General features: G+C 49.1%; 1 protein-coding gene across 1 annotated transcript; it reads right to left on the bottom strand.

The window, feature by feature from the left end:
* Positions 1 to 2,887: 2,887 nt before the first annotated feature.
* Positions 2,888 to 5,706, bottom strand: LOC127316513 (cell division cycle 20.2, cofactor of APC complex). The gene is made up of 5 exons (XM_051346929.2): positions 5,291 to 5,706; positions 4,907 to 5,170; positions 4,541 to 4,810; positions 3,840 to 4,436; positions 2,888 to 3,751 (listed from the first exon to the last, which is right to left on the bottom strand). The coding sequence occupies exons 1-5, from the start codon at positions 5,429 to 5,431 to the stop codon at positions 3,617 to 3,619; spliced, it is 1,407 nt and encodes a 468-aa protein (XP_051202889.1). The 5' UTR covers positions 5,432 to 5,706; the 3' UTR covers positions 2,888 to 3,616.
* Positions 5,707 to 11,210: the final 5,504 nt, after the last annotated feature.

Raw genomic sequence — 11,210 nt, forward strand, 5'->3', positions numbered from 1 at the left:
CAGCTAAATTTCTATTTTGGTACCACTTTGTGTTTCGGGCGCAAAAAACCACCAGATTTTGACGAGGATTTCTCAAGTAGCACTACACCATGTCTGAGCGTGAATTGACACGATTTCTAACAGGCCAGACCCACATGTAAGGCTGCCGTGGCAAAATTTTCTTCCAATGAATTGGGCCCCACATGTCAGCCATAATTAAAAAAACCTAAATATCTGAAAAAATCAAAAGTGATAAAAATCTCCCCAAGCCAAGCCCGTGCCCTGTGCTTGGCCGCCGCCGCGCCATGGCCGTGCTTGGCCGCCGCCACGCCATGGCCGTGCTTGGCCGCCGCCGCGTCTGCCCACCTGCCACCGTGCCTGGGCACCGCCGCCGCCGTGCTTGGCCGCCGCCGCGTCGCCCAACTGCCACCGCGCCGGGCACCGCCGCCGCTGGGAACCGCTGCCGCCGTGAGCATCGGCTGGTGCTGGCTTCGTGGACCGGAACTCCGGCGAGCAATTGTGGCCGGTGGAGTCCGTCCCTAGTCCGGGGACGCGCCGGAGATAGAGGAGAGGGCACTGGATCCCAGGGCGCGACGGAGGATCTCGGTGAGGTGCGGCGGCGGAACGGTACGGCACAGCCAGGCGTGCCTCGGAGCAGCACGGCCAGGCGCAGCGGCGAGCCGGCACGGGCACGGGCACGGCCAGGCGCGCCTCGGAGCAGCACGGCCAGGTGCAGCGGCCGCCTCCCTCCAATCCAATCTTCCGGCGTACGGCCCCAGCTCCACCGCGCGCTCCCGTCCTGGACCACCGCCGACTCGCCGAGGAGGAGCGTCTTCCTAGCCTCCGGCCGAGGTCACCGAGCCCCATGATGCAGCCGGTGAGGGTGGTAGGTGTCGCACCGAGGGTGCCCCAGCTACCCCTACATGTTGGGCGGCGGCGGCCTGCGTGCAGAGCGGGGGTTGGGGGCAGGGCAGTGGCGGTCTGCATGCAGAGCGGGGGTGGGGGAGGGATGAAGGGCGGCGGCGGTGTCCTGCTTGCGGCGTCTCTTCTAGGCCTGGCGGCACGACCTTCCTCGCCGGCGTGCGGCGGCGTCCTGCGGGAGCCTTCACCGGAGAACGGCCGCGGCGGCGGTGAGGGTGGGGAGGACTGGAGGAGTGCGGGGCGTCGGGTGGAGAACTGACAGGGATTCCTTTTTGTTTTTTTATTTCCACTTTTTTTTTCTTTTCAGTAGATATTTTGAATTTCTTAATTGGGTCTGACAGGTGGGTTCACTACACGTCAGCAAAATTGGTACTGACAGGTGGGCCCAGTATGACAGAAATCGTGTCAATTCGTGTTCAGAGAAGGATTAGTGTTTTTTGCGAAAACTTCAGCAAAATGTGGTAGTTTTTTGCTCCCGGAACACAAAGTGGTACCAAAATAGAAATTTAGCTGGGAATGTGGTAGTTCTATGCTAACAACTCCGGATAACCACTGCGAACTTAGCACTAGCACATGATGTCAAACTGTTTCGGCAGGGCAAGTAGCATAGGTCAGTTGGAAGGTTCAGAGAGCAAACCCCAATCTACTAGCTCAACATCTTGGCAATTTTTAGTCGAGTAATTGACAAAATGCACTAGGACGGCCAACGGCGTGCATCTTCAAACTGAACTCGTTATGTTTAATCAGGTAGCATACGGAAAACAGGTATTTCACTTGCGGGTATGCTGAGATAGCAGGTTTAGTTACCTTGCACCGTCGCCTCCTGCAGGAGCAACAGTGGGCACTCCGATTGGAAAGCTCGTGTGTGTCTTGCGCGGTAAATCCTGATAAAAAAGAGATAGCAGGTTTCAAGTTCAGAAGGACAAATGTTGGGCTGAGTGCATTTTGGTGTTGGCCGCAATAGTTGCAAACTACTTACCGCCAGCCACTGTTGGCAGGTCTAAGGATTTTCTTGGTTTGTCTTCCTAGTATGCATTTCAGAGCATGGGGCACCTAAGAACAAGCACCAACGTGTTAAGTGCTACCATGCTGGGATTCGCAAGAGAATGAGCAGATGCGAGGAAAAGTGTTGGCAAAAATAGCAGCAGCGGAGCAGAGTTGAAACCTGAAGGTGACCTTTTCAGATGGTAGAGGGTTAGGCCTTTCATGGCCATCAATCAGCCTGAGCACTGAATTGGGCGTCGCTTCTGTTTCAGCCAACAGTATAATCCGACCTGAAAACAGGTACTTCACTTGGGGATATGCTGAGAGGGAGAGGAGAAGATCTGCCTACCTTCCACTGTCGCCTCCAGCAGGAACAACAGTAGTGGCTCCGATTGGAAAGCTTCATGTTTGTCTTGCAAGGTAAATGCTGATAAAACAGAGATATAAGTAAAAAAATGTTGGGTTGAATGCATTTTGGTGTTGGTCGCAACAGTTGCAAGGTACTTACCGTCACTGTTGTCAGGTCTAAGGATTTCTGAGAACATAAAAACAAGCATCGATGTGTTAATCACCACAGTACTGGGATGCAAAAGAGAATGAGCAGATGTGAGAAAACATGTTACTCCAACAAAAATAGCAGCAGCGGAGCAGATTTGAAACCTGAAGCCTGAAGGTGATCATTTCAAATGGTAGAGAGTGAGGCCTTTCATGGCCATCAATCAATCTGAGAACTGACTTGAGGGTCGTTTCTGTTTCAGGCAACAATATAATCAGATCCGTAACAAATACTTAAACTGATGCCAGAGAAGCAAAGCAAGTTGAGTGTGTGTGAGCTCAATCAGTTACTACTGAAAAAGATTTTCCACGTGATTTTTTGAGTCATGCGAAAATTACTTTTGGGTCTCGCTCAGCCAGCCTAGTAGAAGGACGCCATTACCATCTGGCACTCAGAGCTTAGCATTTAGAAGTATCAAATAGCGCAATGCGAATAAGAGAGTAGACCTTACAATAGCCGGGTCATGACTCATGACCACATGTACATTCATAAACATGGATCCAAGAAGAATGCAATTACTTTTTGCACGCAGCCTGCTTTTTGTCAGAATAGCATCACACGATCTACAGAGATATATAAATGGATACAATGTACTGGTTCAAGGTAATCCTTTTTTCCGCAAATTCAGGAGCTTCATTAGTCAGTTATAGGGTTACAATCATGCTGGAGGACAGAGGCAATGAAGTCTGGGATATAATCTAATCACATACAACGTCTCCAGACAGCACTAGCTTGCTTGGCACATAAATGAGCCGCTTCATTCGCGTCTCTACTAGTTTAGCTAATAACATAGCTTGTAATAAATCGACTAAACTAAGCTACTTGACCTCCTGGAGGGTGGCAGGGATCTCCGATCTTCCTCCCTTGCCCTTCCTCCCATAGTTGGACGACCATCCTAGTGTCAACTTCAATGATAACTGCAGTCATCTCTCCCTCCTGATTGCATACCACAGACGCCTGTGCCTTATTGGAGATCCCCTTCAGTAAGCACGGCATCCACGTTCAACTTGACAGCTTCGATTTCCCCTTCTTTCGGATAGTATTTGGTTTCTTCTCACGCACCATGCACAAGATAGTTCGTAGTTTCCATGGCACACCAAATAACTTACAGAACATGTCTGCTTCTTTCGTTTTGGTTGCAAGCATTCCTTGCTGTCCATTCACAACCATTTCTCCTTATCGGAGATGATTGTAACTGTTGAACATCCCAGTGTGAGAACTCTTGACTGCATCCTTAGAAATCCCAAAGACGTTCCAGAAACACAGTCTCTCATCTGCGGCAGCAGATGCTACTGTGCAACCATCAGGGCTCTGCAAAGTTAACCAAAGACAGCATAAGACGTCCATGCAAAGAAATGTATGAGCTACACAAGCATAGGGAGCAATGATTGTTACTTACCTGGGACATGAAAAGGACACGGGAAGTATGGCCAGTGAGTTCAGCCATCTTAACCATCGCCGGGTACTTCCACAAGGTGAGCTCATTCTGATTGTATCCATGTGAGCTCAACAGCTCTCTGTCATTCTTGCTCCAGAGCAGCGCACACACCTGTGCCCCGGTGTCGACAGAGTTGAGGCATGCACCTGTCTGTGTGTTCCAAAACTTGATGCACCGATCATCTGTGCCACCACCAGATGCCAGCACGTTGCTCTGGAATGGGCACCATGCGAGCCCCCTCACGGCAGCCGAGTGGTCCTCAAGCCTGTGTAGCCATTGGGTGCGATGGCCTGGAGACCCTACTGAGGATGCCATGGCGACATCCCACAAGAAGAGCAGGTCGTCGCTGCCGCCACTGGCCAGCTGATTTCCTGATCCCGACCACTTGAGCCCACACACCCCCTTCGTGTGCCCACAGTATGTCTGTGCGGCATGGTTCCTGATCCTCATGTCATTGTTCACAATCTTGCCGTAAATATCACCAGAGGTCAGGACTTTGTTGTCTCTCCATGCCATTGAGCCGACTCCCGACTCGTGCACACCTTCCAGTGTCCTAAGCTGCAGAATAAAAAAAAAATCATGATCAACAACAAAGCACACAGACGATGCTGTCCATTAATTAACAACATAAGACGCCTAAGAAGTAAGTACCAAGTACGAACCAGTCGGCTAGTGCTTGAATCCCAGAGCTGGACAACTGAAGAGGCGAGGCCAACAGCAATGTGACGGCCATCAGGAGCCCAGCTGACACTAGTGACAGGGCCATCGTCTTCATGAACGGTGGCGAGCTCAGATATGGACCCGCTCGAGACGTCCAAGAGGCATATCCTGTTGCCCAGCGCGATGGACAGCACGTTGCGACGTCCCCAGTCCAGCAAATTGACGCGGTAATCGTCGGCGAGGTCTGGCGCATCCAGAATCCTATCCGGAGTCTGCATAGGAGGTTTCCGACACACATCAAGTCAGCTATATGAATATATCGTCACTGTTTGCCACCACTACCACAAAAGTAGGCAAGTGTGGCATACCTGAGGGATGCATCGGCGCTTCTTGGCCGGATTGGCGTGGATGGAAGCTGCATCATTGGCAAGGAGGCTGTCGGGCTGTGGAGGTGGCTTGTTCCGGAAGGAGAAGATTCTGGTCCGGTTGCCGAGCATCTTCTCGGCCAGCAGCTCGCGGTACGCTCCCTTGGAAGGCGACGGCGCCGTGGCGGCGTTCTCCTTCTCCGTCAGGAGGTAGCGCGCGATGTCCCTGTCCTCCTCTGTTCCTCTGCACGGTATGAATCGGTCACCCTGCAAGAAACAAACAGATTAAGTTTAGCCCTTTCAGGCAATTCGTCGAACGGCCTGCATACGCGCAAATGCAGAAAAGAAAAGAAAAAAAGAAAGAGGAGCATAGGATCGGGAACTCACGTAGCACTTGATGGCGGGGCTGCCGGCCGCCGTGCGCAGTGACGGCATGTAGGGGCTCGCGCCGGCCTCCCGGAGCGGTGACCGCGATGCCGCACGCGGCGTGCTCTTCAACGGCGTCATCGGGTCGGGGCCGGCATCCATCGGGAAGCAGCGACGGACAAGAAACGCGCGAACGAGCGAACGGAGCAATTCGGAACCGCGGAGATCGGTCGAAGACAAAGCACGCGCGAGGGCGAAAGAGAACACGGGCCGAGATCGGGATTTCGGGCGAAAGTAGAAAGCAAACGAGGAGGACCGTGGGAGAGGATCTTGATTCTTGGGGGAGAAGGCGCGTTGATTTCTTGGCGGGATTTAGAGCTGCTTCTTCTGGTCTGGTTTTAATACGAGTAGGAAAGGGAGGGGCGTACGGCGTACATATCACGCGGGAAAAAAATGCAAGGACGATCACAGATATGGAATAGCGGGCGTCTGGGTTTTGCTAGGTTGGCATGCTCTTTGGCTCGCATCCAGAAAGCAAAATGTGTGTCTTTTAGTTGACCAAAGATCTCTATGTTGTTGCTAGAATCGTTCTCAAAGTAGTAATAGTCTGCTGGTGCGACCTTGGCCTCCTCCCTTCCCCGTCCACGGTAGAGAAGGGCGACTTTTGGAACCTCCGGCTCACACCACCACCAAGCCGTCGATCCGCTTGATTCCCCGCCCTCCGGCGGCCGCTCCGGCGGCGGGAGGACGGGGAATCGACGCATCTGTGCATATGTGTGCTGTAGGTGTGCATTGGGTTTCCGCCTATGACGTTATGGTGGAGGAGGCGTCGTCGGTTTGGTTTTTGCAGGTGGCGGTCCTTTCTCCCGGCGGTGGTGCTCCGAGGAGCTCCGGCGCCGTCCTGCCACCTCCTTCGAGCCAGCGGTTTTGCGGAGCTGCTCGGTTCGGCTTCCCCTTCGCCGGTGACCGCGGGACGGCGGATCCGGTGTTTGAAGACTCGAAGGTTACAGATCTGCATCGGCGTGATGATGAAGGTGGCTTCAGGCGTAGATCCTACAGGATCGGTGCTCGGCGACTTCCCGCTGGCCTGGGGAGGTTCCTGTTCCAAGGCATCGAGAGGAGCTTGACCAGCGGCGCGCCACCGACAGCGCTCGTCGTCTCCAGCGTCGTCGACTTACAGGAGGGTCGGGTTGAATTTTGTTGTTCTTGTGGACCTTTATGTAATTGTCGTTGTTCTTCTGGAGCTTTCTCCGCAAAAAATAGAATCGTTCTCAAAGCATATTTGGGTCAAACCCGGAAGAAACGGCCGAATCAACCCTTCCAAATGACCCACCCGTGTTGCTGGCTCTACTGACGCAAGCAGCTAAGGGAACACCGGGAAGGCGAGGGAGGTTATGCTTACTCTCCCTTCGGATAGGTGAACGCACGCTCTCCTTTTCGCCAATGTTGCCTGCAACGCCAGGGCCAAGCTTGTTGTTGCCGTCGTCGCAGCCCCTCACCGTCAGCGAACTCGAACGCAAAGGAGATCAAGCAAGATCGTAGCACGGGCGACCCGCCCATGGCGCTGTAGAACAAGAAGGTCGTCGTGTCGCCCGCGTCGCGCAAGATGAAGGTGTCGAGCCACACCCTCGTGCCCTTCCACGTGAAGTATAGGAGCATCCCAGGTCGCGTTTTATTGTTGTTGCGCGTTGCGTCTAGGCCAGAGAAGTGTGTGCCACGTCTAGCCGGGTGGTGGAGCTCTCTTCCGTTGTACTAGGGTGGTCACGCTTAGGAGCGGTGTGGCATCCCCGGGATCAGGGTTAGACAAATACCAGATCTTCGTCTGACATAAGCCTAACCTAGAGCTCGAGAGACTACAGTGAGAGAATCGGTAACACAACAGTGACTCTACGACTCAAAAAGTAATACAAGCTCATAACTGAGCGAAGAACCAAAGCATTACAAGCAGAGGTCACTGACCTGACATACATCAATTAACGGAAGCGAAGTTATGCTATTAGACATAGCAAGATAGCAAAAGGCCTAAGAGGCCAGGAGCATAACGGCGACGTCCCAGCCCATAGATTCCAGGCTGCCACCTGGGAACCCAAGCTACTCGTCGATGTCGACCTAGAAACCACCATCTATTGGAGCGACTTCTTCTGAAACAAAAGCATGCAAAGCTGAGTACAGGGACTCAGCAAGACTTAGTACAACCTTTTATCAAAGCGGGTACGCGGGCTTTATGTGGAGCTTCTTTTGCGTAAAGCCAATTTTCCTTTGTAAGACAAGAGAGAAGAGAAGCTCGACTACTCAGAACCTTTAAAAGGGGATAAGAGAGCGATATCTCTATCTCTATTGATCATCATATTGTATCCACCAATCTTCATCAGCTCGAACCACTATCCTCGGATTACCCCCTCAATACCCGGAGAAGGTATCCGTAAACACACATTGTTTGCCAAGTTTTACGATGAGGTTAAAGTTCTCTATGATCTCCACGTCCGTTCCCAAGTCGTCTGTAACCGTGGACATGGCTTTTCGAAAAGATTTAACCATGCAGGGGTGCACAACTTTACCCACACGTACCAGCCGACTCTTAATGCCAGATCATAAGCTCTCTTCCTTGGAAAGCCGACAGAGGGTGGCTGACCACGACCTTTACCTTGCTGTCACCGAGACCATGAGTCACGCGCTAAGGACTGTTCCGCCGTAATGGGTCAAGTCCCGAAGTCGGTCCTTAACGATGTGAGGCGAGATGGGTTTCACCAGGGACTCTAACCCAAGCCACCTCGGCCACGCTTACCTACCTGTATGCTATGCACCTTTTTACGAACGTTTTCGATGCATATGTCCAGATAACACGCAAACTATGTGACTCATGGAATCTACTAGGCAAGTTAGTGAGTCGAGAGGGTACCATAATAGGGCCTCGTGTGGTTGTACGCTCGGTCTTGGTTCAAGAGGCGAGAACTCGGTTCCTAGGTTCGGCAGAAACGAAACAACCCACCACATCCCGATAATGTGGCCTCTCGTCTGAGCCTTTAATCATGTTTATCAATATCTCTATACTTACCACGTCAACCTGTCATGCTATTTTCATTTCATTGTAAGGCTCCAGTCTGAAGACCGGAGTAGAAAGCGTAACAAACTAAGCATGGCTAAGCATAAAGATATAAAGGCTCTAGCGACGGACACATGCCAAACCTAGTTATGCTAGGAGCAGTGGATCATGTATTTGAGGCTACAAGGGTGAAACATGCAATAGATAGGGTAACTCTACCTATCGATAAAAGACAGTTGAATCGTATACAATATGTAGGAACCAGAGTAAAAGCATTTGTAAAACTTGTATGAACCAGGCTAGGGCTTGCCTTTGTCCCTGACAAACCAAAGTGGATCTTCGATGTATGCTTGACTTGTTCGTTGGTGGACAAGAATTGATCATCAGGTTGGTTGATCTTCATTGTCTCAGACTCGTGCTCTATCGATCGCGAAGAAGCAAACACTAGAAATATACAAATAACATTCAATACATGGCATAATGCAATGCACATTCAAAGATGATGATATGTCAAATTAATGGAATTGAGTAAACCCTAGATGCATCATCAAATTAAAGGGGTTCCAGCACCGGACCCCGGCATATGAGAGAGGTGTATTAGGGTTTTCTACTAAGCTCCACATTTAATGGGTTCAATCATGTATGAAACATGTATAATCAAATAGGAAATGCTTTCCTGATCAATTTGATATATAATTTTATATTTTTCTGAATTAATATGAATTATTTACCAATTACTGAAAATAACAGAAATAAGAAAATGAATTATGACATCACGCTGACGTCAGCATGACGTCAGCGCGGCCATGAGCTCACTGTGAGCTCCGGTCGAGCTCCAATCGAGCGCACCAGCCTGCGATTGAGGCGCGCGAGGAGGGGGAAAGATGCGGGGCGACGCACTGAGGCGTTTGGTGGCGGCGCCGCTGTAATAACCCAGAACATAGGAACAACGAAGGGTAGATTTAGAAATGGGATGTGCATTTCATCGCAAAACGGGGGAAATTTTCGCGCCTTATTGCAACTAAACCTAAGAGGGATCGAGGTTCTCTCTCATTTTGCACTTAGGGTTAGGCAATGTGAGTTAGGGAAATTTCGACATGATCTCTTTTGTATCTTGTTGATTTGGGGAATTGATTTCATTTGACAAGTAAGATGCATTTGGAATATCAAACCTTAAGTATAAATGAATATAGAAATTGAATTCACAATTCAAAAACAAATTATGAATTCAAATAACTTTGAATTTCAAAGTGAATAATAAATACAACATTTATTTCAGAATATAAACATTACACAAATCAAAAGCTCATAAGTAAAATTTGAGCTTTATTGATATCACAACATAGATTACATTGTCTTTACAATATTCTTGATACAAGAATTGATGAATAATAAACAGAAATGAAAATGAAGATTACAATATTGTTCCTAAACTAAAACCTAGACTAAATGACTTGAAGTATATCTTCATGGTCATATTCATCTTCAAAACCTGCAAGAATAAAACAGCAAGTACTAGCCAGAATGTTAGTGTTAGCCAAAGAATTCAGTTTGGACAGAACCAAGTGTCATGCACACTTGTGCTTGTCCAAAACCAAGGACAGCACAAGATAAGGGCAACAGCAGACCAAAACTGAGCATCCACCAGGGGCTCAAGTTTCAGCATATGAGAGCACACAGCTCATGTGTGCTGGGCAAGCCACAGCAAGGCCATGCATCAGCTTAGTCACTAAAGCAAGCCAGGCTTGTGTGTCAATGCAAGAACAGAAGCAGAGTTCATATAAAAGGGACACAAACCCTAGAAACAGTAACCAGTCGACCAGATAAGGATTCATAAGGTAAGGTGAAGTTAACACAGCATAGTTCATCCAGTTCTTGCTCAAGAACAGAGCAAACACACACAACCACTCAACCACCAGAAATCATGGTGACCTGAGAAGATCATCCAAGACCTGGAGGTGAAGGGCTGTGACACAAACCCAAGTCTGCATCAACAAAACATTTCTTTCTAGGAGCTGGAACAAGGTATACCAAATACCTGGACAGATCCAATGGATCTGATCCATCACATATGCATGAAATAATCATGGGTTGAGCAGATGCTCAAAGGGTAAATCATCACTTGGTTTTCACCAAGGATTACTGTCAGTCTAGAAGCCACTAAGATAGGAAACATCTAGATACAGATCTTGTGCACAGAAGCTAGAAATCATGCACAGATGCACACACTAGCAAGATCACATGCACAGATAGCACCAGTAGATGTATTGCAAGGTTTAGCAGCTAACCAAGACTACACAGAAAATCCTAAGCATGCAACCATCAGGAAACCCTAGATTTCTTCACAGGCAAGCATATTGGCATTCATATTTATTATGATCCCCAAATATGCAAGCAAAGATGAGTAGCCAACAAGATCCAACCAACCATGTGAGCAACCAGTCAGTAGCAAGGCTACTGAGGTCACAGCACACTTAGAACCATCCCAAGGCCAAGCCAAATACAAAGCATCACTATCCAGAAATGGATTCAGACTCTATTTGCTTGTAAAAGAATCATGAACAGCAAATTCATATACAAGCAAGTAATTTAATCATCACTGCATAAGCAGTTCATCATAATTTAATTAATACAAGCATGAATTTATCACAGATCCATGCTAAGCACTGACAGTGGCATACTATTAAGCAACACAGTTTAATCCATAGCCACTAGAGCAAGTCTAGGTAGCTAAGCTGAGCAACAGCACAAGTAAGCAACATCATAGTGATGCTTGAGCATCAGCATCACAAGATAATTGAATCACTTAGTCACAGTATTAGCCAGTAAGCTATCACTGGTAATTGAATTGATCAAATGGATCAATTATAGCAAGCCAAGTTACACAGAGAGGTTAGC

This window comes from Lolium perenne, chromosome 7 (assembly GCF_019359855.2).
Source record: "Lolium perenne isolate Kyuss_39 chromosome 7, Kyuss_2.0, whole genome shotgun sequence".
In the NCBI taxonomy this organism is placed as follows: Eukaryota; Viridiplantae; Streptophyta; class Magnoliopsida; order Poales; family Poaceae; genus Lolium; species Lolium perenne.

Bases quoted from the DNA above. Each gene is read 5' to 3' on its own strand.
- LOC127316513 (XM_051346929.2), bottom strand. From the start codon at position 5,431: ATGGATGCCGGCCCCGACCCGATGACGCCGTTGAAGAGCACGCCGCGT. The intron at 5,171-5,290 runs GTGAGTTCCCGA...TGTTTCTTGCAG, and splicing joins GCCCCGCCATCAAGTGCTAC to GGTGACCGATTCATACCGTG. The intron at 3,752-3,839 runs GTAAGTAACAAT...TTAACTTTGCAG, and splicing joins GTGTCCTTTTCATGTCCCAG to AGCCCTGATGGTTGCACAGT.